We start from the raw sequence: 26,194 nt of genomic DNA, 5'->3' as shown, positions 1-26,194 counted from the left end.
TGCCCCTCTTCCAGGCCAGCTCTCTGCTGTGGCCAGGAAGTGCAGTGGAGGATGGCCCAAGTGCTTGGGCCCTGCACCCCATGGGAGACCAGGATAAGTACCTGGCTCCTGCCATCAGATCAGTGCAGTGCGCCGGCCGCAGCGCGCCGGCCGCGGCAGCCATTGGAGGGTGAACCAATGGCAAAAAGGAAGACCTTTCTCTCTGTCTCTGTCTCTCTCTCTCACTGTCCACTCTGCCTGTCCAAAAAAAAAAAAAAAAAAAAAAAAAAAAAAAAAAAAAGAAAAGAAAAGAAAAAAGAAAAAAGAAATCGGGATGGTGGTCACCCTTGGCAGGAGAGAAAGCTATGACATGAACGGACACAAGAAAAGTCTCAGGACTGCTAGCAATGGTCTGGCCTTGATTTAGGTGGTAATTCTAAAGGCATGGTCAATTTTTTAAAAGTTCATCAAGGTGCACTTGCCTGCAGTTTGTTAAATAACAAAGCTTTAGCTCGAAGAACTGCGGCTGCTGAGAGAGTGTTATGAACCATCCATGCTGAATGTGAATGGTTTTCTCCAAGCCAGCAACTAATCTAGGAGAGCCTGAAATTTCACAACAGGTCCACAGAGCTGGATGGAGTTATGGACAGGAAGCAGCCCTTCTTCCGTGGAAACGTGTCCACTCGTGGTTGATGTGCACGCTAAGGATGAATCCCGGGTCCACAGCCAGAGCTCACCCGGTTTTGCTTGCTCAGGGCTTGCATTCGAACACCCTCATACTCTCTGCTTCAAGGTCTTCCCCACTGCTCTCCCTCCTACTTACAAACCAGAAGAGAGCCCTGATGTCCTGGGACGATGTGGAACCGTGCTCGTGAGAGGCCCATTCATCAGGCGTCTCTGGGATGGATTAAACACGGCGTGCACTCGGGTTCCAAGAATGCAGAAACCAGTAAACACTGAGCTATCGAAGGGAGATTGGTGTCGGATACTTAACCTGCTTTGAGAATAGGCTGTTTTTAATGCTAAGCACCATCCACTCCCATATCCATAATTAATGAACTAATTACAAACAAGTCTTATCTAATCATTTAAGCAGTCCTCAGGCTCATGCAACCTAGTCTTGGCTTCATGCTTATGGTAGAGTAATTGCATTTCCTTGAAAGTAATACAACTTTCTTTTTCTTTTTTTTTTTTTTAAAGAAAATACCCTATCATTTAGACCTTTTTCTACTAATTTGAGCCAAGCTTATACCAGATAAAAACAAACGGGGGTGGTGGTGCTATCTAAATCATTTTCTATTTAACTTAGGACTGAAAGCCAAGAATACGGGGCTATAAGTGTTTACAGAAAGCCGATTTTTTTTCTCCCAGAAAAAGGAAAAAGTTGTAATGCCATCTTTTTAGCCAAACGAAAAGCAGTTGTGTTAAATCGGCACCAAAGCAAATGATACATACAACAGTAATTAGCGAAGATTACACAGTAATTAAAATCACGATGATTATGTGAGTGAGAATAATTCATACAATAATCTCCACGGCTCACTTTGCGATGTGGTACAAGTCCAAGAGCCACAGTAGAGAGCCGGGTTTGGCAATAAATTACAATCACGGCGTCACTAATTAAGTGGTGATAGGTTGGCCGCTGAAATTTAGGGATAATAAACTCTCTGACGGGGACACACAATTTCATTTGGATTTCCCAAAGCTACCGACAGGGGACGCCAAGCGCTCCCTAAGCACCTCCATTCCATCTTCATCTTCTCGTCTGCTCCACCAGTTCAACCTTCCCCGGGTGGAGACTATTTGCTGTTCTGACTGCTTTATCTACACAGCAACCTTATCCTGCTTCAGGGAAGCCCCCACCCAGCCAGGGCGTAGGGGGATTCCCCTCTAGTGCCCAGTGTTCCCAGACTGGTGGGAATGATCCTATCTCCTAGAACCAGAGGTGAGGACACTGCGTCAGGAGGTCCTTTGTCCACCGGGACTGGACCCACGGGAAACATGTGATTCACTACTGAACTGCGGTCCTCTGTCTTGGCCTTAGCACCCCTTCGGTGTATCCTGGAGACCCCTTGTCGGCCCTGGGTTTCTCCGCTGCACCTGCCACCTGTCTCTGGCCTCAGGCCGCATATGGAGGTGCTCATTCCCGGGCCTTCAGTCCTCCCCATCATACAAGGGGGCTTCAAGAAGGTCAGGGAAAACAGAATTCAAAGAGAGGTTTACTGTATACAGAGAATACGCTGAACTCTGTGCTCAGCTGTTTTCATAATAGGTATTGTCCATGAACTTTTGGAAGAACCTTCATATATATATATATATATATATATATATATATATATGGACTTTAAAATGCTCATGCGTTTCTTTTAGCTCCATTTCTGTGGACTTTCTAAAGTACCCTCATTGTCTGTCAGTCCTGCTTCTGCATTGCTCGGAGCTTGCACTCCGTTAAGGAAGAGTTCATCTGCCTTGCAAGTCCCTGGTTCTTGATGTCAACATCGCCCTTTCCATCATCCTGGTAAGAACTCATCTGATGTCTCTCTGCTGGTCCCGGATCCATTGACTGGATGTCTGCTGCGGACTGAACTCAGAGACCAAGTTTGTGCCCTTACAGAGCCCACAGCCTGATGAAGACACCTGATGCGACTGTCTCTGCTTAACACGGACTGTGCTATGGAGGAGGAGCATTTGGGTTCTTGGGACCAAAGCAGAAGAGTGCCAGGCCCCCTCCCCGGGAAGGGAGGGGGTGGTTCGGGGAGGCTCCCGAGGCAGGCAATGCAGGAACTGAGGTCTGAAAGATGAGAAGGAGTGGACAGGAGAGGAAGCACAGGGAATGGCATGAAGCCAGGGGGAAGATCCCAGACACAGGTGGCAGGTGGCATCGGACATGAGGCGGACTCACAAACCATTTGGGGCACAGACTATAAAGAAGAAAGGGAGCAAATGAAACCAGAGAGGGAGGCAGGAAGAGCGCCAGAAACCAGGCTCAGAGGTGTTCCAGTTCTACAAGGAAGTAAGAGAGGAGTTTATTTGGGTCCAAAAAACATTGTGTTTTTTTTTTTTTTATTTGACAGATAGAGTTAGACAGTGAGAGAGAGAGACAAGAGAGAAAGGTCTTCCTTCAGTTGGTTCACCCCCCAAATGGCCGCCACAGCCAGAGCTACGCTGATCAGAAGCCAGGAGCCAGGTGCTTCCTCCTGGTCTCCATGTGGGTGCAGGGCCCAAGCATTTGGGCCATCCTCCACTGCACTCCCGGGCCACAGCAGAGAGCTGGACTGGAAGAGGAGCAACCGGGACTAGAACCCAGCGCCTATGTGGGATGCGGCGCCACAGGTGGAAGATTAATCAAGTGAGCCATGGCGCCAGCCCCCCAAAAAACATTTTGAAAACCATGCCTATGAGAGGTTTTTGAAAAGGTCATGAAAAATACATATTATTAAAAAAAAGCTATGTGTGGATTTCAAAATCTTTTTGTACTCAATAAACTTCTCTTTTAAGGTCATTTTCTACAAACTGACTGGAGTGGGCTTGCATCTGGGAGGGCTGAGGTCAGCGAAGATTCTTCTGTGAGAGGCCGGAGGGCAAATGCTTCTGGCTTGCTGGAGTGTCTGGTGTCTGACATTACTGTGCCTATTCAGTCCTGCTATCATCATAGTGCAAAAGTAGTCATGGACATGTGTTAGAAAAAACATGATATGGGGCCAGCACCGTGGCTCACTTGGTTAATCCTCCACCTGCGGCGCCGGCATCCCATATGGGCGCCGGTTCTAGTCCTGGCTGCTCCTCTTCCAGTCCAGCTCTCTGCTGTGGCCCGGGAGTGCAGTGGAGGATGGCCCAAGTGCTTGGGCCCTGCACCTGCATGGAGACCAGGAGGAAGCACCTGGCTCCTGGCTTTGGATTGGGGAAGTTCCAGCCGTAGCGATCATTTTGGGGGTGATCAGGGGGGAAGGAAGACCTTTCTCTCTCTCTCTCACTGTCAATAATTCTACCTGTCAAATAAATAAATAAATAAATAAATAAATAAATAAATAAAAAAACATGATAAAGAGATGGATCTCAGGCTGTTTTAGAATCCAATAAAGCTTTATTGACCACAGCAGGTGAGGGCCAGAATTGGTCTACAGGCAATAGTTTGCTGACCCCTGCTGTAGGCTATGGGAAAGCACTGGAGCCAGGGACCCTGCCGGCCAACTCATGGAGCGTGGGCTGGAGGAGGAGGAGGCTGAAGGCGACAGCCTGCGGCAGCCGGGAGAGAAATAATTGCGGCGCAATTTAAAGGTGGTGGCAGGGGCCAGGCTTTGGGGTCAAACTTCAGGCACTGCGGTGGACGCCTGCACTCTGTATCGGAGTGCCTGAGCCCACCTCCTAGTTCTCCCTCCCATTCCAGCTTCCTGCTAATGTAATCCCGGGAAGCAGCAGGTGACAGCTCAAGTGACCAGGTCCCTGCCACCCACGTGAGAGATCCAGTGCTGACTGCCTGGCTCCCTGCTTTGGCCTGACCCACCCTTGGCCATTGTGGGCTTTTGGGTAGTGAACCAGAGTACAGGCTTGCTCTCTCTCTCACTTTCTTTTTCTCTCTCTCATAAAGTAATTAATTATATAATTATTTTAACAAACACAGTGCTTGCAGTGAGATAGAGTGGAGTCAAGAGGATGTGTTTTCATGGGCAGGACAGACAAGACCTAGGGTTCAGCTGAACACAGGGATGGGGGGAGGTGGTGACAGTCTGAGGTGGCTCCATGAGTGACAGAGCCAGGTGGGGGGGGGGACGAGCCTGCTCTTCGATACGCTGAGCTGAAACATGAGGGTGACTGCCGCTCAGTGACCATTGTTGACAACGAGATAAGATTTATACATTCAGAACTTAACAGGACCTTAGAGCTGGGGTCTCGAGTTGGGGGTGCAGTCAAACATCACAAGAGGAGAACCCCCTGTGCCCCTGTGGAGGTGAGGGTGGCAGCCTCCCGGGTACCCCCACAACTGAGGGGTGGGCTAGGAAAGGAGCGACCAGTGAGGATGCGAGGACAAGTCCAAGGCCAAGCAAGCAAAGAGTTTCAAGAAGTACTGCACAGTTGCCAGTGCAGGAGAGACGTCTGGGGAGAGACGAAGGCCAGAGCACGTGCCCCGATCTGTTTCCTGGGAATCCCTAGGAAACTGGTCCCTACCAGAGAAGAGAAGGGGTGCCGGGCAGCAGTGGGGACGGGCTGCAGGCTGCGGCAGACAAAGGCGTGAGCACGGAGAAAGGGAAGGTGGTGCGACTCGGCCTCATTGTTGAGAAGCCTGGATCCGAAGGGCAGGGGAAGGAAGGACTCGATACGTCTGTGGGGTGACGGGTGAGGATCTGGTGAGGATCGGGAGGGCCTCAGAGCTTTGGAAACAACCTGGATGAGGGGTGTTGAGCACACAGGAGAGGGGGCCCCTGGACAGGTGGGGGTGTTGTGGGAAGGAAGGCATGGGTAGGAATTAACCTCGGCCCCGGCAGAGCTGCGCCTGCCTTTGCAGACCAGAGAGAAGGGGGCGGGGACAGACAGAGATGAACGGATGGAAGACTTCACAGCAGAGGTCAAAGCTTTGAAGGCAGCAGGAGTTGAGGCTGTCTCCTGAGTGTGAGGGAGGGGCGCTGGAGAAGTGGGAGTGGCTTGGGATAACTGCTCAGAGCCATAGCGGCAGCGACAAGATGACACAGGGGCAGGCCAGGCTGCCCAGCTGGCTCCAGCAGTGCTTGTCGGCACGTGGGCCCTGTGCACTGTGCCCGTGACCATGGCTGGGTCTGGGCTCAGAGAGTCAGCTGTGCTGTGAGGGCGAGAAGGAAGTGGGGACGGCCCACGGCTTTAACACCACTCCTACAGGGCCATGGTCCTGGGCGGCAGGGAGGGGAGGCCGGGCAAGCAGCAGGGGCCAGGGGGAGCGCGCCAACCCCCGGGCAGCCCTGACACCACCTGTGGCCAGATGTTAAGGGAGACTCCTGGACAAAGTGCAGCTGCCACCACCAGGTCCGTAAACTCCGTCCCCAGGGGCCACGCGGGTAATTTAGTGGCTCCGTCTCCAGAAGCGTGTGCATTTATCAGCAGCAGCTGCATGATTCCGGGCTGTAAATCACCAGGCTTTAGGTGTATTTCTTTGGAGCTGACATTGCCTTATAAATAATACGGGGACTGCTTTTATTTTCTTGGCAAAGGACTGCTTTCTTCCCCGGCTCTGTTTTTAGAGTGACCTTCTTTCTCCGTCAAAATCGAAAACGTCCGAGAGGCTCATTTATCGGGCCCTGCCGTGTGCCAGTAAGACAGGAACAGGTGTATAGGTATCCCGTTCTCCACTGTGATAGAGTCTCCTGGCAGAAAGGATGTGGGGGCAAATTTAAAAGGCAAATGCCTTCTTGACTAGAGAATCATTTGCCCGTGGGCACAAGGATGTGTGTATGTGTGTGTGTGTGTTTTTCTGAAGCTTGACAGGTTCACAGCAAATATCTAGAAGGCACCCAAAACTGAGATAAGTAAACCACAACAAGTTTTGTTATTTAAACGCCTAAAAGAAAGAGATAGACTTGTGTTTATCCCTAAGGAAAGATCCCTAAGACACATGAGGGCATTTCAAAAAGTTCATGCAAGGATGGAATTAGAAGTTGGAATTGATGTTCGTAAAATTTTGTTCATAACACACGGAAAATGTATTATAAAAAAATCCATGCATACGTTTCAAAAAATATTTGCAGCAAAATAAACGCATATGTTTGATTCCATTTTTCCATGAGCGCTTTGAAATACCCTGGTTAAGAGAAGGACACACATTGTAAGGAATTTATAAGTAGCCTACACAATATAGTATCATCCCATTCATGATTTTTAGAAGCCCACAAATATGCTGCATGCTACAAGTACATGAATGCATATATATTTGTAAATACAGAGAAAGGTGTGGAAGGGTGCACACCAGACTGAAGAGGGTGGATCCCACTGGGAAAGGAGCTAAGATTGTCGTGGTGGCCAAGGCCCAGGGAGCTTTAGCCTTCTGCTGTGTTTTAAGTTCTTGAAGAGGTGAAGTAGTCTGGATTACTTTTGCAATGAAAAGAAAAAAGCTTCAAGTCCAGGTTCCTGGACTCTGCCAGTCCCTGCTGCTGATCTGACCATGCAGAGCTCAGTCGCCATCGACCCTGGAGCAAGTTGGACCCCTCATCTGTGGTCATTTCCTACTCAGGACGTCCAGAAGGACCGGATTGTAAACGTATTCCGTGGAAGAGTTTGGGGATTTTCAGGGCTTAATGCTATGGGTTCTGGCACTCGGCAGGCACTCCCTAAAGTTCTTTTGGCTGAATGTTGAATAACAACCCTTTGGGCAGATTCAGCGGTAAGAAGAGTCCAGATTTTTTGCCGGCAAACTTTGCTGGATGAGTAACTGACACATGGCAGAGAAACACGGCAGTGTTGCAAACACAAATACAGGCTTTGGAGAGATCCTAACCCAAGTTCAAGCCCCAGTTCTTCCATGCACCTGCCGTGGGACATCGAGTGAAGTACTAACCGTCTCTGAATCAATGCTGTGCTGTGATCAAATACAGTTAGAGTTTCTGAGGCAGTCTTGCTGCTAAGGTCAGTTGTTCACTCAACAAACACAAGCACCAACAGTGAGCCAGCCCTGGGGATATCGACATAGACAAGACAGACCAGGGGCCCCTACTTAAACAATGGGTAGCTGTCTTACTTACTGCCCTTTCAATATTCATGGTGCAGGCACCCCCACTCTCAGCTGTGGCTGGGCACGCCTGGGGACGTGGGAGTCGAGAGCACAGTAAAAGGGGAGGAGGGGCAGAGGACCCGCCCTGCCTGAGGCGCTGCAGCAGGGGCTGGGCTGAGCCCACCTACCCATGCATCAGTTGCCCTCCTCTCTCTGGGCCTCGGATTCCTCTTCTGCAAAGTATGGCCAGACAACGACATCCGTCTCTCAGATGCCTCTGGCATCAGACAGACTCCAGTGCTTATAAAGTGGCTGATGTTTCTGACCTCCTTCTAGGAGTCAGGTTCTGAGTGTCACTATGTTCCCCTGACAACAACTCTGACTGAGGAGACGCTGAGAAGAGCTGTTAAACAACCTGCCCCGGGCTTCACAGTGGCAGAGATGCAAATGAAGGGTTGGAATCTCCAGGCCCTGACGTCAGAACATGGCACCTTACCAACCCCCAGTCAAACGGGTGCCAACAACTTAGGGTACAAATTCACAGGTGAAGGCTCCTCTCACACACTCTTAATTTTGCAGTGTGGAGAGGGGCAGGCATTCAGCTGAGTAGTCAAGGCACCAGAGAGGATGCCTGCATCCCACATCGAAGTAGCTGGGTTTGACACCCAACTCCAGCTCCTGACTCCAGCTCCCCGTGGGTGCAGACCCAAGCAGACAGCAGGTGGTGGCTCAAGGAGCTGGGTCCTTGCTACTCCACGTTGGAGACCTGGATTGAGTTCTTGGCTCTTGGAGGTCTGATCCCAACCTAGCCTTGGCTGTTGTGGGCATTTAGGGAGTGAGCTAGGGGACAATGCTCTCCAATCAATTAAAAAAATTTTTAAACAAAATCTTGGATTTGATGTTAATTAGCACTTGCATTGTGCTCTGGCTGTCTGTGGTTCTGCTTCTGCTCCTTACACTGGTGGAGGGAAGAGGACAGAGGTATTTAGTTATCGAGAGAGAAGAGGCCTCACCACTTTCACAGAATTGCGCTTGTTACTCCACACAGACCTTTGCTTCTCATTAGGAGCAGTCATCAGCTAATCTCGCTTTAATTAACTCCCCAGATGTACCACCATGCGCACAGCCCTTCTTTTGATATTTTCCACATCAAACCTATCTGCAGACTTGTGCCAGGCATTTACCGTGTGCCAAATATGCCCAAAAGGTTCCCATGAACCCCGCCCCCGCCCCCCGCTTCAGAGCTGATGGGTCCCAAGTCAGCAAGGGGCTGTCGGGCTGGCTCCGGTAGCCTGTGATTTTCCCTTCTATCTTATCGCGTTGGTCCTTCTGTTATCACAGAAGCGAGGTGTGTTCCATCTTAATTACGTGTCTGTGCGAGCCCTCCTTTCTGATTTATGGCCATTACCTCCTAATTGCAAGAGGGCCGCCCCTGAAAATGTAAACCGGGTAGAGCTCAGAGAAACGGAGCTGAAAAGCGAGCGGGAAGATGGATGTCAGTCCAGCAGCCGAGGGTGCCAAATCCCAGGCTCATTTGTGAGGGCAACCTGTCAGAAATCCTGCAGACCCCGTCCCATGTCGTGGCCAAACTCATCTCCCTCTGTGGTAGCGGAATTGGAAATCCTGACCTTCAGTGAAGCTAAAACCCCCAAATGGGAATAATGCACCCCAACTTCCTTTATAATTACACCCTATTAAAGAGAACTCAAGTGACTATATTTACAAAGAAAATTTTGACTGTTAACTACCCATAAATGGAAAACTAGTCTGGTTTGACTTATAGAGAGGCAGCTACAATGTTAATTTTTAAAATGCCCATTCTGTGCTATCCTGAATCATATGGAAAACCATGCTTTGAGGAAGAGTCCATCAGAGCTGCATCGTAAGCATTTGGGTCAGGAAATAGAATTGCAGTCCCTGGTTTTCAGAAGAAGAAGCGGAGACTCAAGAGTGACCTGCCTGATGTCCAGAGCTAGAGGGTGGAAGGGTCACACTCAGACTCTAAGCACCAGGCTTGGCATTGCCGAGGCCAGAGGAAATAGACGGCCCCACCACCAGCCTGCACAGTCTGATGTCCTTGGCACCATCGGCCATGTGGAGGTGGCACAGAGGGACTCTTACCTGGGACTGGGGATGCGGCTACTGATGGTGGACAGTCGCGAGGGGCTCCTCATGGTGTCTGCAGCCAGGGAGAGGGTGCAGCTCGACCAGGACTGCAGGCTGCCCTCGGGCTGGGAGCTGATGACGGAGACGTTGTCCCTAGAATCAGAAAGCAGGCCACACGGTCTTTACAATGACAACTGCAGTAGCAGCAATAACTAGACACTTAGCGCCTATCCTGAAGCAGCCACTGCACTAAGTGCTGTGCATACATTCCCTCATTCCCACGCCTGGGAGGTGGGAGCCACTGCTGTCCCCTTATATGGACGGAAGCACTGGGATTTGGAGAGGCCAACCTTAGCCTTGGCCAAAGTGCTCCAGGTAGTGATGCGGTTGGGGTTGTAAATCCCATCCCTTTTTACTTCAATACTCGTGTCACTAACTGCCATACTCCTCCTTGAGCACAAACACAATCAAGGCCTCCCGGGCTGGCGCTGCAGCTCACTAGACTAATCCTCTGCCTGCGGCGCCGGTACCCTGAGTTCTAGTCCTGGCTGGGGCATCAGATTCTGTCCCGGTTGCTCTTCTTCCAGTCCAGCTCTCTGCTTTGGCCTGGGAAGGCAGTGGAGGATGGCCCAAGTGCTTGGGCCCTGCACCCGCATGGGAGACCAGGAGAAGCACCTGGCTCTGGCTACGGATCCGCGCAGCATGGCGGCCATTTGGGGGGTGAACCAATGGAAGGAAGACCTTTCTCTCTGTCTTTCTCACTGTCTAACTCTGCCTGTCAAAAAAAAAAAAAAAATCAAGGCCTCCCCCGTGTGGGGGTATAAAGTCTGGCACTGAATTTTGTAGCAAATGGTATGTTCAAGGAATATGTCTAGTGTGAAGATCTTCACTCTCTCTATTAGAATATATAGAATATTTATATATATGGTTGGTTGGTTGATAGGGTCCTCTATGCCAGCTAGCATGGGTGGGGCAGCTGTATTAATGAACTTAACCCTGACGCTATTCTCAAGGCTCCAGTCTAGCAGAATCTCTCTATCCAGCCGTCTATCTATCTATACCTCCTCCATAAAAGAAAGTAGATAAACGTGTGTGTGCGTGTGTGTGTGTGAACAACTACTGATGCAACAGGAGGGCAGTGGGTAGGCCTTAAGGGTCATAGGGACTGAGCCTTGATGCACTTCTGGGAGACATGCAGGAAGGCCTCAGAGAGTGGCAGCTGACACCTCCTTTCAGGGTTAGGGCTGTGCCGTGCAGAGGCTGGAGAAGGAAACCGTAGGCGTGGAGGTCCTAAAAGATCAGGACGCAGACCGCGTGGAAAGCAGGGCCTGCACGTGGAGCAGGCAGTGAGGGACGGAACCTGCAGGACACAAAGGTCTGTAAAACGTCCCCCGTGGGCGATGTGAGCCGGTGAAGGCGGCCCAAAGGCACGGGTGCCTCTGTGTACAGGGGCTCCATTCTGGGCCCTCTGCGCTCCGTGCTGCCATGGCCACTGCTGATGTTCACGCCACTCGAGTGGGCGTGAACAGGACACAGAGCCCGGGGCTCACCCCTGTAAGCTGCTCCTGTCCACTCCCGGTTAACTTACAGCTCTCTTTGGCCACCAGCGCCACAATCCACTGCCGTCTGGACGCTAAAAGGAATCACAGGAAAGAGTCTGTTACACGCGGGCCTCTAGGGCCTGGGGAACGTGGCTGCCAACAGCAGAGGCTCGGGCTTGAGTCCCACCTCCCGCCTTTGCTGCTGCGTGATAGAGGCAAAGTTGCTCGCTTTCTCTGAGCCTCATCTTTCCTTCTTTTTTCTTTTCTTTCTTTCTTTTTTTTTTTTTTTTTTTTTTTTTTTTTTTTGGACTGTGGCTGGCAATGAGGCCCTGACTCTGGAGCTGTGGCGTGGACTCAGTAAGTTAACCCCTGTAAATAGCTCCATGTGGTTCCTGGCAGGCACACAGTGCTAATTAAATGGCAGCAACCATTACCACTACTCTTGTTTTAGTACAGCCCGTACTGCTCTTATTAACAGCATCATTATCATCCACAAACAAGGCTTCTGCTTTATGTCCTTTCTCAGGCCAGCAACTTAGGCATGGGGCAGGGTGGCTTCCAGAGCATTGTGGGAAACTCAGACACCAATGACAACAGCAGCTAATCTTTCGGGAGCATCCTTTCACTTAACAGATAATGGCACACACACAGTTTCATTGACTCGCACCTCGTGTCTCAATTTAGAGATGAGGAATTGGACACACCCTGTCCAAGGTCCTGCAGCTTGGAATCCCAGGCCTGTAGGAGGTGCTAAGCTCATATTCACGGCCAGGGTACAATGGCCCAGTGTGTGCGTGCAGACAGTGAAACCGCAAGCCTCAGGCTGCTGATGTCATTCTAAAGCTGGGATCTGGCCGCTTTCTCCTCTGCTGGCGCTTGGGCAGTGTCTGCCCCGGAAGACCTGGGTTCCTCCTCCTAGGGATACACCTGCTGCTCGCGGCCCCCAACCCTCAAGGACCTGTTGTTCGCAGGGGCTTTCTCTTTGCCGGTGTCCTCGGCACTCCTCATGAGCCAAGAAAGTGTCTTACTCAGCCTACATCCCCCAGGGCTCAGGCTAGGGCTCGGGCCAGACCACAAGTTCTCATGAAATGCTTGGTGGTTCCAAAGAAGAGGGGTCAGTGAGTTACAGCCGTGCGTCTCATCGAGCCTACCATCGTGTTTGTAAGTGAAGCTTGCTGTTTGTGAGGAGTCTACGCTACAATCGCAGAGCAGAGTAGAACTAAGGGACCAGAGGACCCAAAACTCTTTAAAGAGACCCTGCAACAGAACCAAAGCACCTCGGGTGAATGACCCTGCGGGAGGCAGAATAATGGTCCCAAAGATGTCCATGCCCTAATTCCTAATCCCAAGGATCTGGGAACATTTTTCCTTAAATGACAAAAGTTTTACAGAAACATGATTATACTCATTCATTTACATTGGGAATCTTTCCTCACATACTCTGTCTGATGAGACACCAATGTTTCCTCAAACCTAGACTCAGGAAAGTCCTTATCACCCGACAACTAATCAAAGCTTATTTTTATTTTATTTGAGAGATAGATAGATAACCTTCCTCCCATTTGCTGGTCCAGCGTCCCATTGTCTGCAACAGCTAGAGTTAGGCCAGGTCAGAGCCGGGAGGATGGAACTAAACCCAGGCCTCTCATGTGGCAGAGACACAAGCACTTGAACCATCACTGGCTGCCTCCAGAGCACATGCACATTAGTGGGAAGCTGGATCAAAAGCGGGCCTGGGACTTGAACCTGACCAGGTGCTCTGCTATAGGATTTGGGCATCCCCAGCAGTGGCTTAACCTGCTCCATGGCGTCCATTCTCATCCCTGGTGTACCCTACCGACGCTGTGAGTATGAACCTCTGTGGGTGGACTCGACATTCAGATCTGCTCCCTTCTGAAAGGGCTCTTGCCTCCCTCATGGGGACCCATTCACTTTGTGACGGCCAACCAAGCTGGGCATCTCCTCTTGGAGCTTCCCCACTTGCTCTCCATTCTGCTCATCTGCGCGGTCCACACCAATGGGCTGCCTGCCCTCGCGGCTTCCCCCTTGGGTTCATCCAGTGCAGAACTCAGCTGACCACTGGAGAGGAGGAACGTGAGTGCAGGCAGAGTAGTCATTGATTTCTCTCTGTGCATCTCCTTGTGCTGGTTCTGATCCCAGGCAGCCTCCCCCCCATATAGCCCATTCACCTCCCTCTCCCTTCTCTTTTCTCTCTTCCTCCTCCTCTTTTCCTCTCTACCCGCTCTCCCTCCCCTCCTTCCCTTATCTCCCCATCTCTGTGTCTCTCCCTCATCTCTCTGTCCCCTCTCCTTTCCTCTTCTGACCTGGGGACAGTTTTTGCTCATAGGTGCTGCACCACCCACAGGACTTCCCTATACCTCACCCACACCTTTGCAAACAGTCCCTGTATTTAAGCTGTCTTCATTTGAGGTTTGCCTTCCAGCTCTTCCCAGAATCTTTGACACCAGCTAATCTCTGTGCTGGTTTACAACCTGCACCGGAGGAACTGAGTTTGCTTGGCCAATGATCTATGTGACACACATGCTGGCAGCAGGCTTGGCGCCATCAAAAACAGTAAACAGCCTGAAGAGTCAGTCCTGTGAGGACACAAGCTTATCTGCAATTGTGATCAGCCCCTCCTAAGACAATCGTGCTGAGAAAGAACCAGTCCTGGGGACAAATATAAAGATGTAAGTGGGGCCGGTGCTGTGGTGTAGTGGGCAAAGCTGCCGCCTACAGTGCCAGCATCCCATTTGGGCACTGGTTCGAGTCCTGGCTGCTCCTCTTCTGATCCAGCTCTCTGCTATGGCCTGGGAAAGCAGTAGAAGATGGCCCAAGTGCTTGTGCCCCTGCACCTGTGTGGGAGACCTGGAAGAAGCTCCTGGCCCCTGGCTTTGGATGAGCCTACCTCCAGTATTTGTGGCCATCTGGGGAGTGAACCAGCAGATGGAAGACCTCTCTCTCTCTCTCTCTCTCTCTCTCTCTCTCTCTCTCTCTGCCTCTCTTTCTCTCTCTGTGGAACTCCAACTTTAAAATAAATAAGTAAGTCTTAAAAAAAAAAGATGTAGGGAAGGGTGCTTATTAATCCCACATTCCATAGCACCCATGCACTGGTGGCTTCTGCCTGTGAACTTGAATTTGGCACAGTAAGAAGTCAGCACCTGCCAGGTGGTTGGCCATTTTGTTCCAATGATTAAACAGTGTCTAGACCAAGGGTGATGTCCAGCTTGGACCACCCACTCCCTGACATTCGGGGCAGGGCCGGGGGGGGGGGGGCGTCTCGACAAAATACAGTACACTTAAAATAAAGAGAATGGGTTGAGAATGTCTGAGAAATACAACCAATCTTTTTATTACAGATTAATTAATTTGAAAGAGAGAGAGAGAGAGAGAGAGTTAGTTCCTCCATCCACTGCTTCACTCCCCAAATGGACACAATGCCTGTGGGTGGGTCAGGCTGAAGTAGGGAGCCCAGACTCCATCCAGGTCACCCACATGTGTGGGAGGGGCCCAAGTGCTCAGGCCATCACCTACTGCCTGCTCAGGCAGATTAGCAGGGAGAGAGATGGATCGGAAGCAAAGCAGCCAGGACGAGGGTAGCAAGCAGTGGCTTGACCCACCACACAGCATGCTGGCCCCGCACCCCAAGTTTATTGTATCAGAAAACACTGAAGGCCCCTAGCACCTTCCCTGTCAGGCGTCTAGAGCAAATGCAGGGGGAAGGGCAGCGGAAAGGGGCTTCCCAGCAGAAGTAGGGGTAGTTTTGGCTTCGCCTACCCCTGAGAAGCATTAAACAGAGTGGGTGGAAGGAATCACTATGGTGCGTTTGGACTCATCATACATGTTTGCTCCTGGTAAGTACTGGAGTTTGGACACCATGGTGTGGGGGGCCCTGGGGTTCTGAGAGACCCCACGGGTACTACCCAAGGGTCAGGAAGAGGGACTTGGGACTCAGATCCAAATATTCCTCTCTCAGTCCAGTTAAGGGATGGCTGCACTCAATCCTAAGCCAGAATTTTCTATGAGTGTGTACAGGGATAAAAAGACAGAGATTCTGGGGCCAGCACTATGACGTAGCAGGTAAAGCTGCCACGTGAGGTACTGGCATCCCACATGGGCACCTGTTCGAGTCCCAGCTGCTCTGCTTCCAATCCAGCTTCCTGCTAATGCACTGGCCCCTGCCACCTATATGGGAGACCTGGAAGAAGCTCCTGGCTCCTGGTTTCGGATTGACCCAGTTCCAGCCATTGCAGTCATTTGGGAAATGAACCAGCAGAAGAAAGATACCTCTCCTCTCCTCTCCTCTCCTCTCCTCTCCTCTCCTCTCCTCTCCTCTCCTCTCCTCTCCTCTCCTCTTCTCTCTCTCTCTCTCTCTCTCTCTCTCTCTTTCTCTGAACTCTGCCTTTCAAATAAATAAATCTAACCCCCCCCAAAAAAAAAACAGAAATTCTACTTAAAGGTGGTGAAATCCACTGTTTCACCATAAGAAGACAGAGTCTCTGGGCCGTGAACTCCACGAGGCAGGTCCCTGTCTGCTTGTGCCCTGTGGTTCCTCCTGTCCTAAAAACAGAAGGCCCCACTGGTTCTAGTCTGATGAGCAGCCAATCAGAGGTCCAGGAAGGGCCAGTCACTGTCCATGGTGCTGATTCACTGGGTGGTGCAGCTGGGACAGAAACACTCACCCCTTGATATGCAACAGTGGTCCCTTCTCTCACCTTGATCTTCTGAAAAAAGAACTTGTGCCAGTAATTTGTAAACAGGAGCCTGGGTGGTGAGCATGATAATTGATTAAATGTCTTCAGATGCATTTCTTGAGGGTGAGTCTCTGCCAGACAACTCCAGTCTAAATGCAAATATTGCCTGGGAAGTAGCACCCCATTCTTGGCCCCTTGTCACTATGACAGACGTACAAGTCAGCCTCAGAAGAGGCCAGTTACTGGGCAGAGAGCAGAGAGCTTGACAAGGGAGAGGAGGCAGTAGGGGTATGTTTGACATGAGTGCAGATCTTGACCCCTAGAAGTGTGGATGATGGGGGTCAGCCTGCAAACCAAACCAAGACTCATCACTTACTGTGTGTGTGTGGGGGGGGGGGTCTCTTGACTTCTCTAAGCTCTCATTTATAACTTGGGAATGATCATCATAGGGGCTCCAGGAAATTGTGAGGACAATGTACACAAACAGGTAGTCTATGCAGCACCTGGCACAAAGAAAGTCCATGACAAAGAGCATCCACAAGGGGTCTTCCAAAAGTTCATGCAAAGTGCATATTATGAAAAAGAAAGTTACATCAATTTCAATTTTTTTGCACCAAAACAAACTTATCTTTTGATGCCATTTCCCATAAACTTTGTGTTGGACCCTCACATTGCTATAAATATGATTTCTTGTAATGCCAAAGTAGAGAACTTCATTTGGAACCCCCATTACCTGGGAGCCTGGCTTAGAAACGTGCTCAGACACCCAGCTGACTTGTGCGGCATTATTTAAACATGTTCCACCCTGCACTGGGTCCCTGTAACCTGGGCGGCAGTGTCAACTTCCTTAGATGGCTGGTGAGATGCTTCAGTTATTCTTCCAGGCCTGGAACACACTCATTACCCCTGGGGCCAAACTAGAAGATACAAGAGCTGTAGGAAGAGGGCTGTTGGCCGTTCCAAAGTCGCTCCTAGGGTGCATCAGGGGACTTCATACCTATGGCCTCGGGGGCAGCCACAATCTTTAGTTAGAGCACGATAATTCTACTTGTCCTACTGCAGCCTAGTTGTAGCCAGGTTATAAAAGGCCGAATGTTGGAAAACGTCCAAATTACGCTCAGCTCAGTGACACAGGTCTCTGCCAAAGAACTCAGGTCAGACTGGGCCAGCTGGGGAGCCAATGTACTCTCAGCTGACTCAGAAGTCAGAGGTCACCCACTGACCTCTCTCCAGCCCACCCAAACCCCCGGGCAAGGCGACAGACAGAGCAGCTGCAGACCCTGTGCTGGGAAGAGATGAGACTTCCTGTCGGCCGATGCCTGCCCCCCCAACCCCCATGAGTCAGGAGTGTGCTCCAGGCCCCAGGCACCAGCTTACGGCATTTCTCCATTAATCTAAGAAGGTTGACGCCAGGGTCTCAGTTCCAACGCAGGGCCCTGCTGCTGGATGGCACGCGTTTCAGTGCTGCCGCACAGGCCGTCTGCCTTTCTGAGCACATAGCCACGTGGGAGCCTGGAAGGCCTGTTACGCTCAGGATTTAATTCCCGACTTGGGGAAATGTGGCTTTTTACAATGTGAGCAAGGTTCTCAGAGAACCTTAGCACCTGCCCTCCCTGCCCAGGGTGGGTTTGAATCCTGATCGAAGGCTCAGCTTGGAGAAGTGCCTCCGACCAATCCCTTAGGTGCCAATGCAAACCGCTCACCCCAAGTGATGGGACAACGGAAAGCAGAGTGCAGTGTGGAGCCAGCAGCGTGAGGCAGAAACCAGGGTGGCTGTTGGGACTGCAGCTGGGGACTCTGCTCTGGATAGCAGACTCAAAATGTAGCAATACATCTGCATTTTTTAAAAAAATTGTTGATAACCAAGTTAATTGCACCAGGATCAGAGAACATGGTTTGTACAATAGGAATTCTTTGAAATGGGATGAAACTTCTTTATGGGCCATCTGCTCGCTGTCTGCCCAATCTTGAGATATTATGGAAATCTGTGCCAGTCTCAGGCTCAGCTCCGAGTTGCAAGGCCTCGCACTGCTGAGAATCAGGAAATGTTAAAGAACCAGCCTGGGTCATGGACTTCGGACCCATGCCAAGAAGACCCCACAGTTGGCTGAATACTCTGCTGTCTCCACACTGCACTGGAGCCCCCTCCTGCCTGGGGTCCTGGAGCACTGTAAGGGATGTCTTTAAGAGGTGTCTCTGTGGGGGTTTCATGGGTCATTTCCAGAGAACAGAAAGGTGGGAGGGTGGGATGGAGAAAGAGAGCGGCTTCTCCCTCCCTGACATGACCCTGACCCTCTCTCACTTCATAGAACATCTGCTCTCTGCCCTCACTCCTGCTTCCCCACATCTCCCCAGGGCTGGCTGCATCCTCTCACTCAAGTGCCCTTCCCAGTGCCTTCCTCTGGAAGAGGCTGTGTCTGTCAACCCAGCACTGTGTTCTCAGCGTCCGTAACTCTGCTTGGGTTCTGTGTTTTGTCAGTGTGTTCATTTTATTCCTGCACACGGATGCAAATATGTATGCATGTGTGTGTACAGACGCAACTGCTTCCTAAATTTAGAATGCAGCTTCCACGAGGGCAGGGCCACTGCTGACTCCTCCCTCTCTCTTCCCAGCAATTCCACTCCTGGGCTCCAGGTGCAGCTCTGAACGCCAACTTCTGCCTAACTTTGGGCAAGTTACACAATCTCTCTTCACCTGTAATGGAGCATAATGATAACAAGGGGCAAGTGGAATGACGTCAGCACCGAGCACAGTGTCTGGGAGGGGCCAGGGGCCAGGTAAGACTTTTGTCAAGTCAATGAATGCATGCACTAGCTGGCTGCTGAGCACCTGTGATTTATAAGCCACGGTTCCTGACTTCTAACTCCTCTAAGCGGTGCAATGACTTTAGGCTCAGGGAGCTGGAATCACCTGCTCAGGCTCGGGCAGAAGTGAACTGTGGAACTCCTAACTGGAAATTAAGCTGGGGGCCGGCAAGTAGGCTCATGAGAAGGTGGATGGAGGGCTGGGGACCAGATCGGATTCCTCCCGCAACTCAGAATGAGTGGGCCAAAACAGAGGAGGAATTTTACTACCTGGAATGCAGAGTGAACAAGGGATCTTCCGCTAAGATGAAGGTGGGGGTAAGGGGCGTTTGGTGCACCCATTGAGCTGCCAGCAGAGATGCCCACATCTCATTCCTGAGCGTCTCACTGGAATTGTGGCTCTGCTTTTGATCCCAGCTTTGTGCTAATGCAGTCCCTGGGAGGCAGGAGGTGGTGACTCAAGTATTTGGGTCCCTACCACCCCACTAAGGACCTAGATTGAGTCTCAGGCTCCTTGCTTCTGCTTGGCCCAGCACTGGCTGTTGCAAGCATCTCCATAGTGACACAGTTGATAGAAGTTTTCTCTACCTCCCCAGCCACCTGCTGCCTCTCAAATACAGTGAAAATAACAATTTGTTAGAAAGATGAGGTGAGGACAAGGTCCTATCGAGACTGGAAAGGATCCAGCCCCCCCCTCCCCCAGACCCGAGCAGACTAGAGAGCTGTCTCACCACCCGGACATCACCCTCCTCCCACCATCTCCCATCTCTCCCCTCCCACTGCTCTATGAGAAGTCTCTTCCTGGTTTCTTTCTTTCTCTCTCTCTTTCTTTCTTTCTTTCTTTCTTTCTTTCTTTCTTTCTTTCTTTCTTTCTTTCTTTCTTTCTTTCTTTTTGACAGGCAGAGTGGACAGTGAGAGAGAGAGACAGAGAGAAAGGTCTTCATTTTGCCATTGGTTCACCCTCCAATGGCGGCTGCGGCCAACGTGCTGCGGCTGGCACACCGCACTGATCCGATGGCAGGAGCCAGGTACTTATCCTGGTTTCCCATGGGGTGCAGGGCCCAAGTACTTGGGCCATCCTCCACTGCACTCCCTGGCCACAGCAGAGAGCTGGCCTGGAAGAGGGGCAACCGGGACAGAATCCGGTGCCCCGACCGGGACTAGAACCCAGTGTGCCGGCGCCACAAGGTGGAGGATTAGCCTAGTGAGCCACAGCGTCGGCCATCTTCCTGATTTCTTATCACAACTTTTGCTCAGCCTGCTGCTGACACCTCCAAGTATTGACCCTCTTGCCTCTTCCCAAGTTTGCTTTTCTAACCTTTTATGGTTTATTAGAAAAACCATCTTTTGCTATGCAAGTGCAAATGGTTCAAGCAATCTGCTCAATGGCCAAGGTAGAAGAGAGTAGAATAGTGACTACTAGAGGCTGCGAAGGGGAGAGGAGAGGAACTAGGAGGAAGTTGGATAATGGATACTAAAATGCCATTGGATAAGAGGAATAAGGGGGGCGGGCATCTGGTACAGAGGTTACAATGCCACTTGGGATGCCCACAGCCCGTATCGGAGTGCCTGGGTTCTGGTTCCAGCTTCCACACCCAATTCAAGCTTCCTGCTAATGTGCACCCTGGGAGGCAACAGATGATGGTTCAAGTACTTGGGAGCCCGCCTCCCACATGGGGGACCCATATTGGATTCCTTGGTCCTGGCTTTGACCTGCCCTAGCCTTGGCTGTTGCAGGCATTTGAGGAGTCAACAAGCAGATGGAAGATCTCTGTCTCACCCTCTGTCTCTATCTTGCTTTCAAACAAAAATAGTTTTTTAAAAGGTGTGAGGAATAGGTTCTGGTGTTCCACAGCACGGGGGGTGACTACAGTTCACAATTATGTATTATGTAGTTTGTGAAGAACTAAAAGGGAGACACTCAAAGCATCCAAAGAATAATAAGGAAATGGAATTCTATTTGATCAACGCAAATTGTATACAGCATTGAAGTATCACCGTGCCCACCATAAATATCTGTAATGATTGTGTGTTCATTAAAAGAAAAAAATAAGGTTAACTTCAGAGAGGGTGTGAGTGGTGAAAGTCTGGTCCAGAAACTCCGCAGACCTGGGTTCTGACTCTGTGTGACCCTGAGCTCCTCGGAGGTGAGGATTTTCCTGTGGAAACACAGAGGCCTGCTCACCACTGACGTCCTGGCTCCACCAGGGACCAACATCCAAGAGAGGAAGACCAAGAAGGGCTGGTCCCCAGGGCAGCCTGCCCAGGCATATGTAGGGGCAGCCTGTGGGCACTGGGAGGGCACTGCACCTGCAGGACCCACACTGCAGGGTACGCACGGAGAATGTCTTTTCCACTGCCCTGACTTTGCTTTAGAGACTAGGACAGGGGGTACAGGAGCTGTAGCAACATGTGCAGTTGTGGTTCCCAGAGAAGCCACCAGTCAAGGCTACCGAGGCAGCTCCTGGGGACAGACTGCCCGGGCCATCTGCAAGGGGCAGCCTGCACCTGGGTGCCCAGCTGCGACACCTCAAGCTCCTTGCAGCTGAGCAGCCTTCCTGTGGCCTGTGGCAGCCTGGGGCTGGAGAGGAGATGACAGAAAGCAGCTGATCCATCTTCTAAGAAAGGCAAGAAGGCCTGACACTGAACTTGCTTGCCTGGTCTCACTGACCTTGCATCCCGGAATCAGCTGTTGGCTTTGTAAAACATTGCTGCATTGTTTGGTATAAGCTCACACTCATTTCCATGTATCCTCCCTAGCTGGGTTCTAAGTGATGTTCACCTATGAACCATTTAACAGCCCTCCGAGGGAGGTAGTAGGCTGAATATTTGAAACTTCCAATCTGTAGGTCAAAAAATGGTTGAATCATGACAATGTCACGTGCCTCCTAATATGATTTTGTCTGCTTACGGATGAGGCAATGAGACCCGTATCGGGCATGCAACTTGCCCAGCCACGTGGCCTCAACTGAGGTGTGGTGAGCCAGGCAAGGGGAAGTTTCAACACTGGTGGGGTAGCGCCTTCCGTCCTGAGCAAACCAGGGACCCTCCAACTCCTCGGTGCCCTCGGGTCCCCCACCCACGTGGTCCCCAGATGCACTGAAGACTGCAGAGCTCCCCCTGGCTGTGCCCAGCCCCGCCTGGCCGCCTGCAGGTTACCTCTCCGTGTCACTGTCACTGGAAGCCACCTCTTCCAAGGCTGCCTGGAGGTCAGCGATCCTCCGGATGGACGTCTCCAGGTCTGTCTGCAGGGTCTGCCTCACGGCCGCCAGCTCCTCCACGTACTTCTCCTGGATACAGGGACACAAGCAGGCATTGGCTGAGGGAGGAACTCGACCCACCCATGAGCTCGCTGACGTTCTCCAAGCACCCATCTGCAAGCTGAGTCCTCCATGAGACCCAGTGGACCCTCAGGTGCTCCTCCACAAGATGGAGGATGCACTGGGTGCTTGGGAGCCTCTGGGTCATGACCAGGGGGGATGCGGGGCTGACCCATCCATTCAGGGGGTGCTGCGCCCACTGGGTCGGACCCCAGAGCTATGCAGCACACTTCCGGGTACAATGAGGGCTCTCAGTCCACAAACAGAGAAGGGCCACAGAGGTCGGGGACGGATCTGGGGCAGCAGGGTGGAGGCAGAGCAGAATAAAGACAGCGTTCTTTCAACTCAGTCACCCAGACGCCTCCGCCTTTCTGTCCTCGGTGGCAGCAAAGACAAAGATGGGAGACCCAGCAGGGCTTCCAGCGGAGCAGACAGGGACAACGGGAGTTTGTAGAATGCTTTCTGGGGCCAGCACAAGTTCATGACCTAACAAGCCTGGCAGGTGCATTCCAATTATTGCCCCGTCTCACAGGCAAGGAACAAGCAACGTGTTAGCAGATGAGCTCAGGGCACCTGACTCCCTCTCAGCGCTCATTCTCATTGCTGACTCTTGGGAAAAATCTCTGACTTCTGTTGGCAACCGATTTCACTCCCCGCCCCCCTTAAATGTGGCAATTGTCAACAGCAAGTGACTCGACACCCCAAAGACATTTGGCAATGTCTGGGGACACTTTTGATCCTCTCCACTTTGGGGGACAATCCTACAAGGCAGTGTACCAGCCCCACCAAAAAACTGTCAATTCTGCTGAGTTAGAAACCCTGGGCTAAACCGGGAATCCCATCTCCTGGGAATTATTCCTTAGGCTGCTAAGTCAAATGGCAGAACACAGCCCTGCACCCATGGATGCGTGGGACAGAGCTGCCAATGGCATGGAGAAGCTAGGATTCCCAGCATTACCCAGGAACAGGGAGTGGGTCAGGAAAACCCGGCGTGTCCCTCTGATGCTACAGGAAGGATTATTGACATCAGAAATACAGATGACTGCAGTGTGGGGCTCTTCGGAGAAATAGGGTGACACAGCAGAAGAGAACAGGGGATTTGGTGCCCAACCCTGTGCAAGAGACGAGCACAGCCACACCTGGAGAAGCATTTGCAGAGCACGGGATATTTATGAATGGGGCATAGCGGGCTAGTGGATGGGATTTTTCTGTTATGCAAAGGGTATTACTGGAATGCTATGGCTTTTTACTTTTTTTCAAAATGCATGTGATTAATACAAAGAGAACAGATTTCATGTATTTCATGGGTACAATTCTAAAACAACCACACTCCCCTCCCTCCCTCAATCCCCCTCCTTCCTTTTCTTTTCTTTAATTTTTGCAAAAACATTTTTTTCAGTCCACTGTATAATGCAGCACTAGCCACAATGTTCAATAAGTAAAAAGCAGAAAGACCACAATGGAGCAGGAGTACAAAGAAGGGCTAAAACCAACAGTCAAATCGCATCATGTCCATTTCACACCCATGCATTGTTTTGTATTCTGTGTCAACTACCACACGACATAGAACACACATGATATTTAGCTTTTGGGGACTGGCTCATCTCGGTAAGCGTACCGGTTTCCAGCTGCATCCACACTGTCACAAAAGACAGGATCTCATTCCTTTTTTATGGCTGTGTAGTGTTCCGCAGTTTAAAGGAACATACGTATACCAGCAGATGGGGGTGGACATGAGGGTTTAAGGCTACCTCCGAATGCAATTCCCAGCTCCCATGGAATTCGCTGGCTGAATGACCCTGAATTGCTCATCTCTCAACCTGAGATGATTTTTTTTTTAACTGTGGACATCCTCAGGGAGGTCACCGCAGACCATGGCTGTTCCCCATGAGAGGGACACACTCAGCTCTCCTGGGCAGACCGGCTTGTCCATTCATGTTACTTTAAGTCTATGCCTTTCCAGTGATGTGCAGTCTTTCTTCTTAAAGAGGGAGAGACAGAGAGAGAGAGAGGCAGCGAGCCCGCCCGAGGCGCGAGCTGCGGGGGAGGCGAGCAGCGGCCGTGTCCCGGGAAGCAGAGGCGGCGTGGGAAGGGGCTGGCAGTGCACTGTAGTTGATTGAAGTTGCCAGCTGTGAAAGCCCTGGCTGGGTCCTGACAGGTGAGAGACTTCCTGAGGCAGGAGCCCCGGGCTGGAGGCCAGTGGGCTGTCAGAAGAAATCAAGGACACCAGGGGCCATGGACAGAGTGCTCGCCCCAGGCCACCACGGCATCAGCTCGTAGATGCACCTAGCAGAATGATGGCCCCTGACCAGCGACACTGGCCAAAGCTCGCCTGCCTAGTGGGGAATCCGCCACCCTCTCCCAGAAGATTTTGTAAGGAACAGGGGCAGAGGAGTCTGCATTTCCACCTTAGATCCGATCAGATGTCCACATGTCTGGGCTGTGGTGGCCACTGGCTTCCATAAACATCGGTGGAGTGAGTGTCCCCTTTAGAGACGAGGAAGGTGAGGGCTAGAGGCGTGAAGTCACCTGTCTGAGGTTACGTAGCTGGGAGACCACGAGGCTGGGGTGAACATCAGGCCTTGGGTCTCAAGTGAGAACCCTTTAGGCCACACGTGCAGGGATACAAGAACACAGCTCAGCTGTCCCCGGCCAGCTCTGCCTGGGCGAACCTTGGTCATGCAGGAGGCAGTGAGGGTCTGCAGCCTCATTCCTCGGGGAGCCTCCTGGTGGAGGCAGGAGAGGGACAAAGGCAGGCACTCTGACTCGGGGGCTGGGGGGCTGGGCTGGGATTAAGCAGGTGCACAGAGGAGTATACCAGGTTCATCGTCTCATGGAGGTTAAAGTGGGCTGTGGAGTCAGGCTGCCTGGGTTTGAATTCCAATTCTGCTGCTCCCTTGCTGTGTGACCTTCAGCTGCCTCATGGGTCAAACTGGGGCAGGGGTAGGACTGGGGCAAGTGGCAGATGCGTGTGGCAGAGCAAGGGGCCTCGACCAGCACTGCTAGCATTTATGTCTCAGAAGAGAATGCAGAGAGAAAGGGCAACATCGTCCCCAGGTCCCTCGGGAGACTTGCCAAGGCCACCCAGAGAATAAGGGGGGTGGTGGGCAGGACGCTGCTTCCAGAGCTTCCTCACAGCCCCACAGAGGGAAGAGGTGGACAGAAACACAGGGCAGCAGACAGGATGCATGAGCCGGACAGGAAGACAAGAGCTGACAGCAAGCAAACCATGGATGAGGCTTGAGGACTACCCCTTGCCCTCTGCCCTCTGCCCGGCCCCCTTACTCGCTGTGTCCATCCTGGAAACCTAGCAGGAACACCCTCAGGAGAGGCATCTGGGAAATTCAGCATCTGTGTAACAGCAATTGGCAAGTCTTTCCTGCTTCAGCTTGAAAGCCAGAGTCTGCTGATCACTCAGGTCAGGACCTTGGGCCAAACAACGTGGCACCCTGGGGGCAGAACAACCTGGAACCCAGCCACAGCCCGTGGAGACACATGGGGGGGAGGGGTATAAGGGAGGCTCCTCCTCTCAGGCCTGGGCACCAGGCCTTGCCCTCCCTCCAGACAACAGGAAGCGAGTGGACTGGAAGCCAGGATGGCATCTGACCGGGGTGCTGGGGATGGGCTCAGGGCTGCTCCTCGCAAGTGGTTGTGTTTGGGGGCCAGGTGAGAGCTTGGACCTCTCCGTAGTTAGCTCTCTCTAAAAAGTGGGAGCACACAGAAGTTGGGGGAATGGGAGACAAGTGGGATCTAAACCTATTCAGTTATAGGTATCTAGATGTGCAGACAGATCTAAAACTCACTAAGAAACAGACCATGAGCCCAGAGTAATCGGCACACAACATACACGTGTGCTAGTACATGTAATACACATGTACACTGTTCATTCACATGTACATTCATTCAGTGGGCGTCTGTTGAGTGGCTAAATGTGCCAGGGCTGACCTAGGGCACAGGGCATGTGGATGAGGTCCTCACTTCCTTGGCCCTTGCCCTGTTGGAAGGAAGAGAATCTATCTGGATTGCTGTGTCTGGAACATGGCAGGCACCGAGAGGCACTGTGGGATGGAATGGACA

The 26,194-nt window shown here is 51.6% G+C and overlaps 1 protein-coding gene across 4 annotated transcripts in view; it reads right to left on the bottom strand.

The window, feature by feature from the left end:
- The window catches only part of MYO18B (myosin XVIIIB), a 258,865-nt gene that overhangs the window by 11,151 nt on the left and 221,520 nt on the right, over positions 1–26,194 (bottom strand). For 2 of the 4 annotated variants that reach the window (XM_089322921.1, XM_089322922.1), the window contains exons 40-42: positions 21,957–22,087; positions 11,346–11,390; positions 9,773–9,910 (exon numbers count right to left, since the gene is read on the bottom strand). In XM_089322921.1, the coding sequence (XP_089179047.1) occupies positions 9,773–9,910; positions 11,346–11,390; positions 21,957–22,087 (314 nt within the window). The remainder of the gene's footprint in view (positions 1–9,772; positions 9,911–11,345; positions 11,391–21,956; positions 22,088–26,194) is intronic. The other 2 variants (XM_089322923.1, XM_089322924.1) reach the window with 1 other exon arrangement.

Source organism: Oryctolagus cuniculus, chromosome 21 (assembly GCF_051225735.1).
Source record: "Oryctolagus cuniculus isolate XC-2025 breed Fujian yellow rabbit chromosome 21, ASM5122573v1, whole genome shotgun sequence".
Lineage (NCBI taxonomy): Eukaryota > Metazoa > Chordata > Mammalia > Lagomorpha > Leporidae > Oryctolagus > Oryctolagus cuniculus.
Note: the sequence above shows the minus strand (reverse complement) of the source record. Positions and strands in the feature narration are given on the sequence as shown.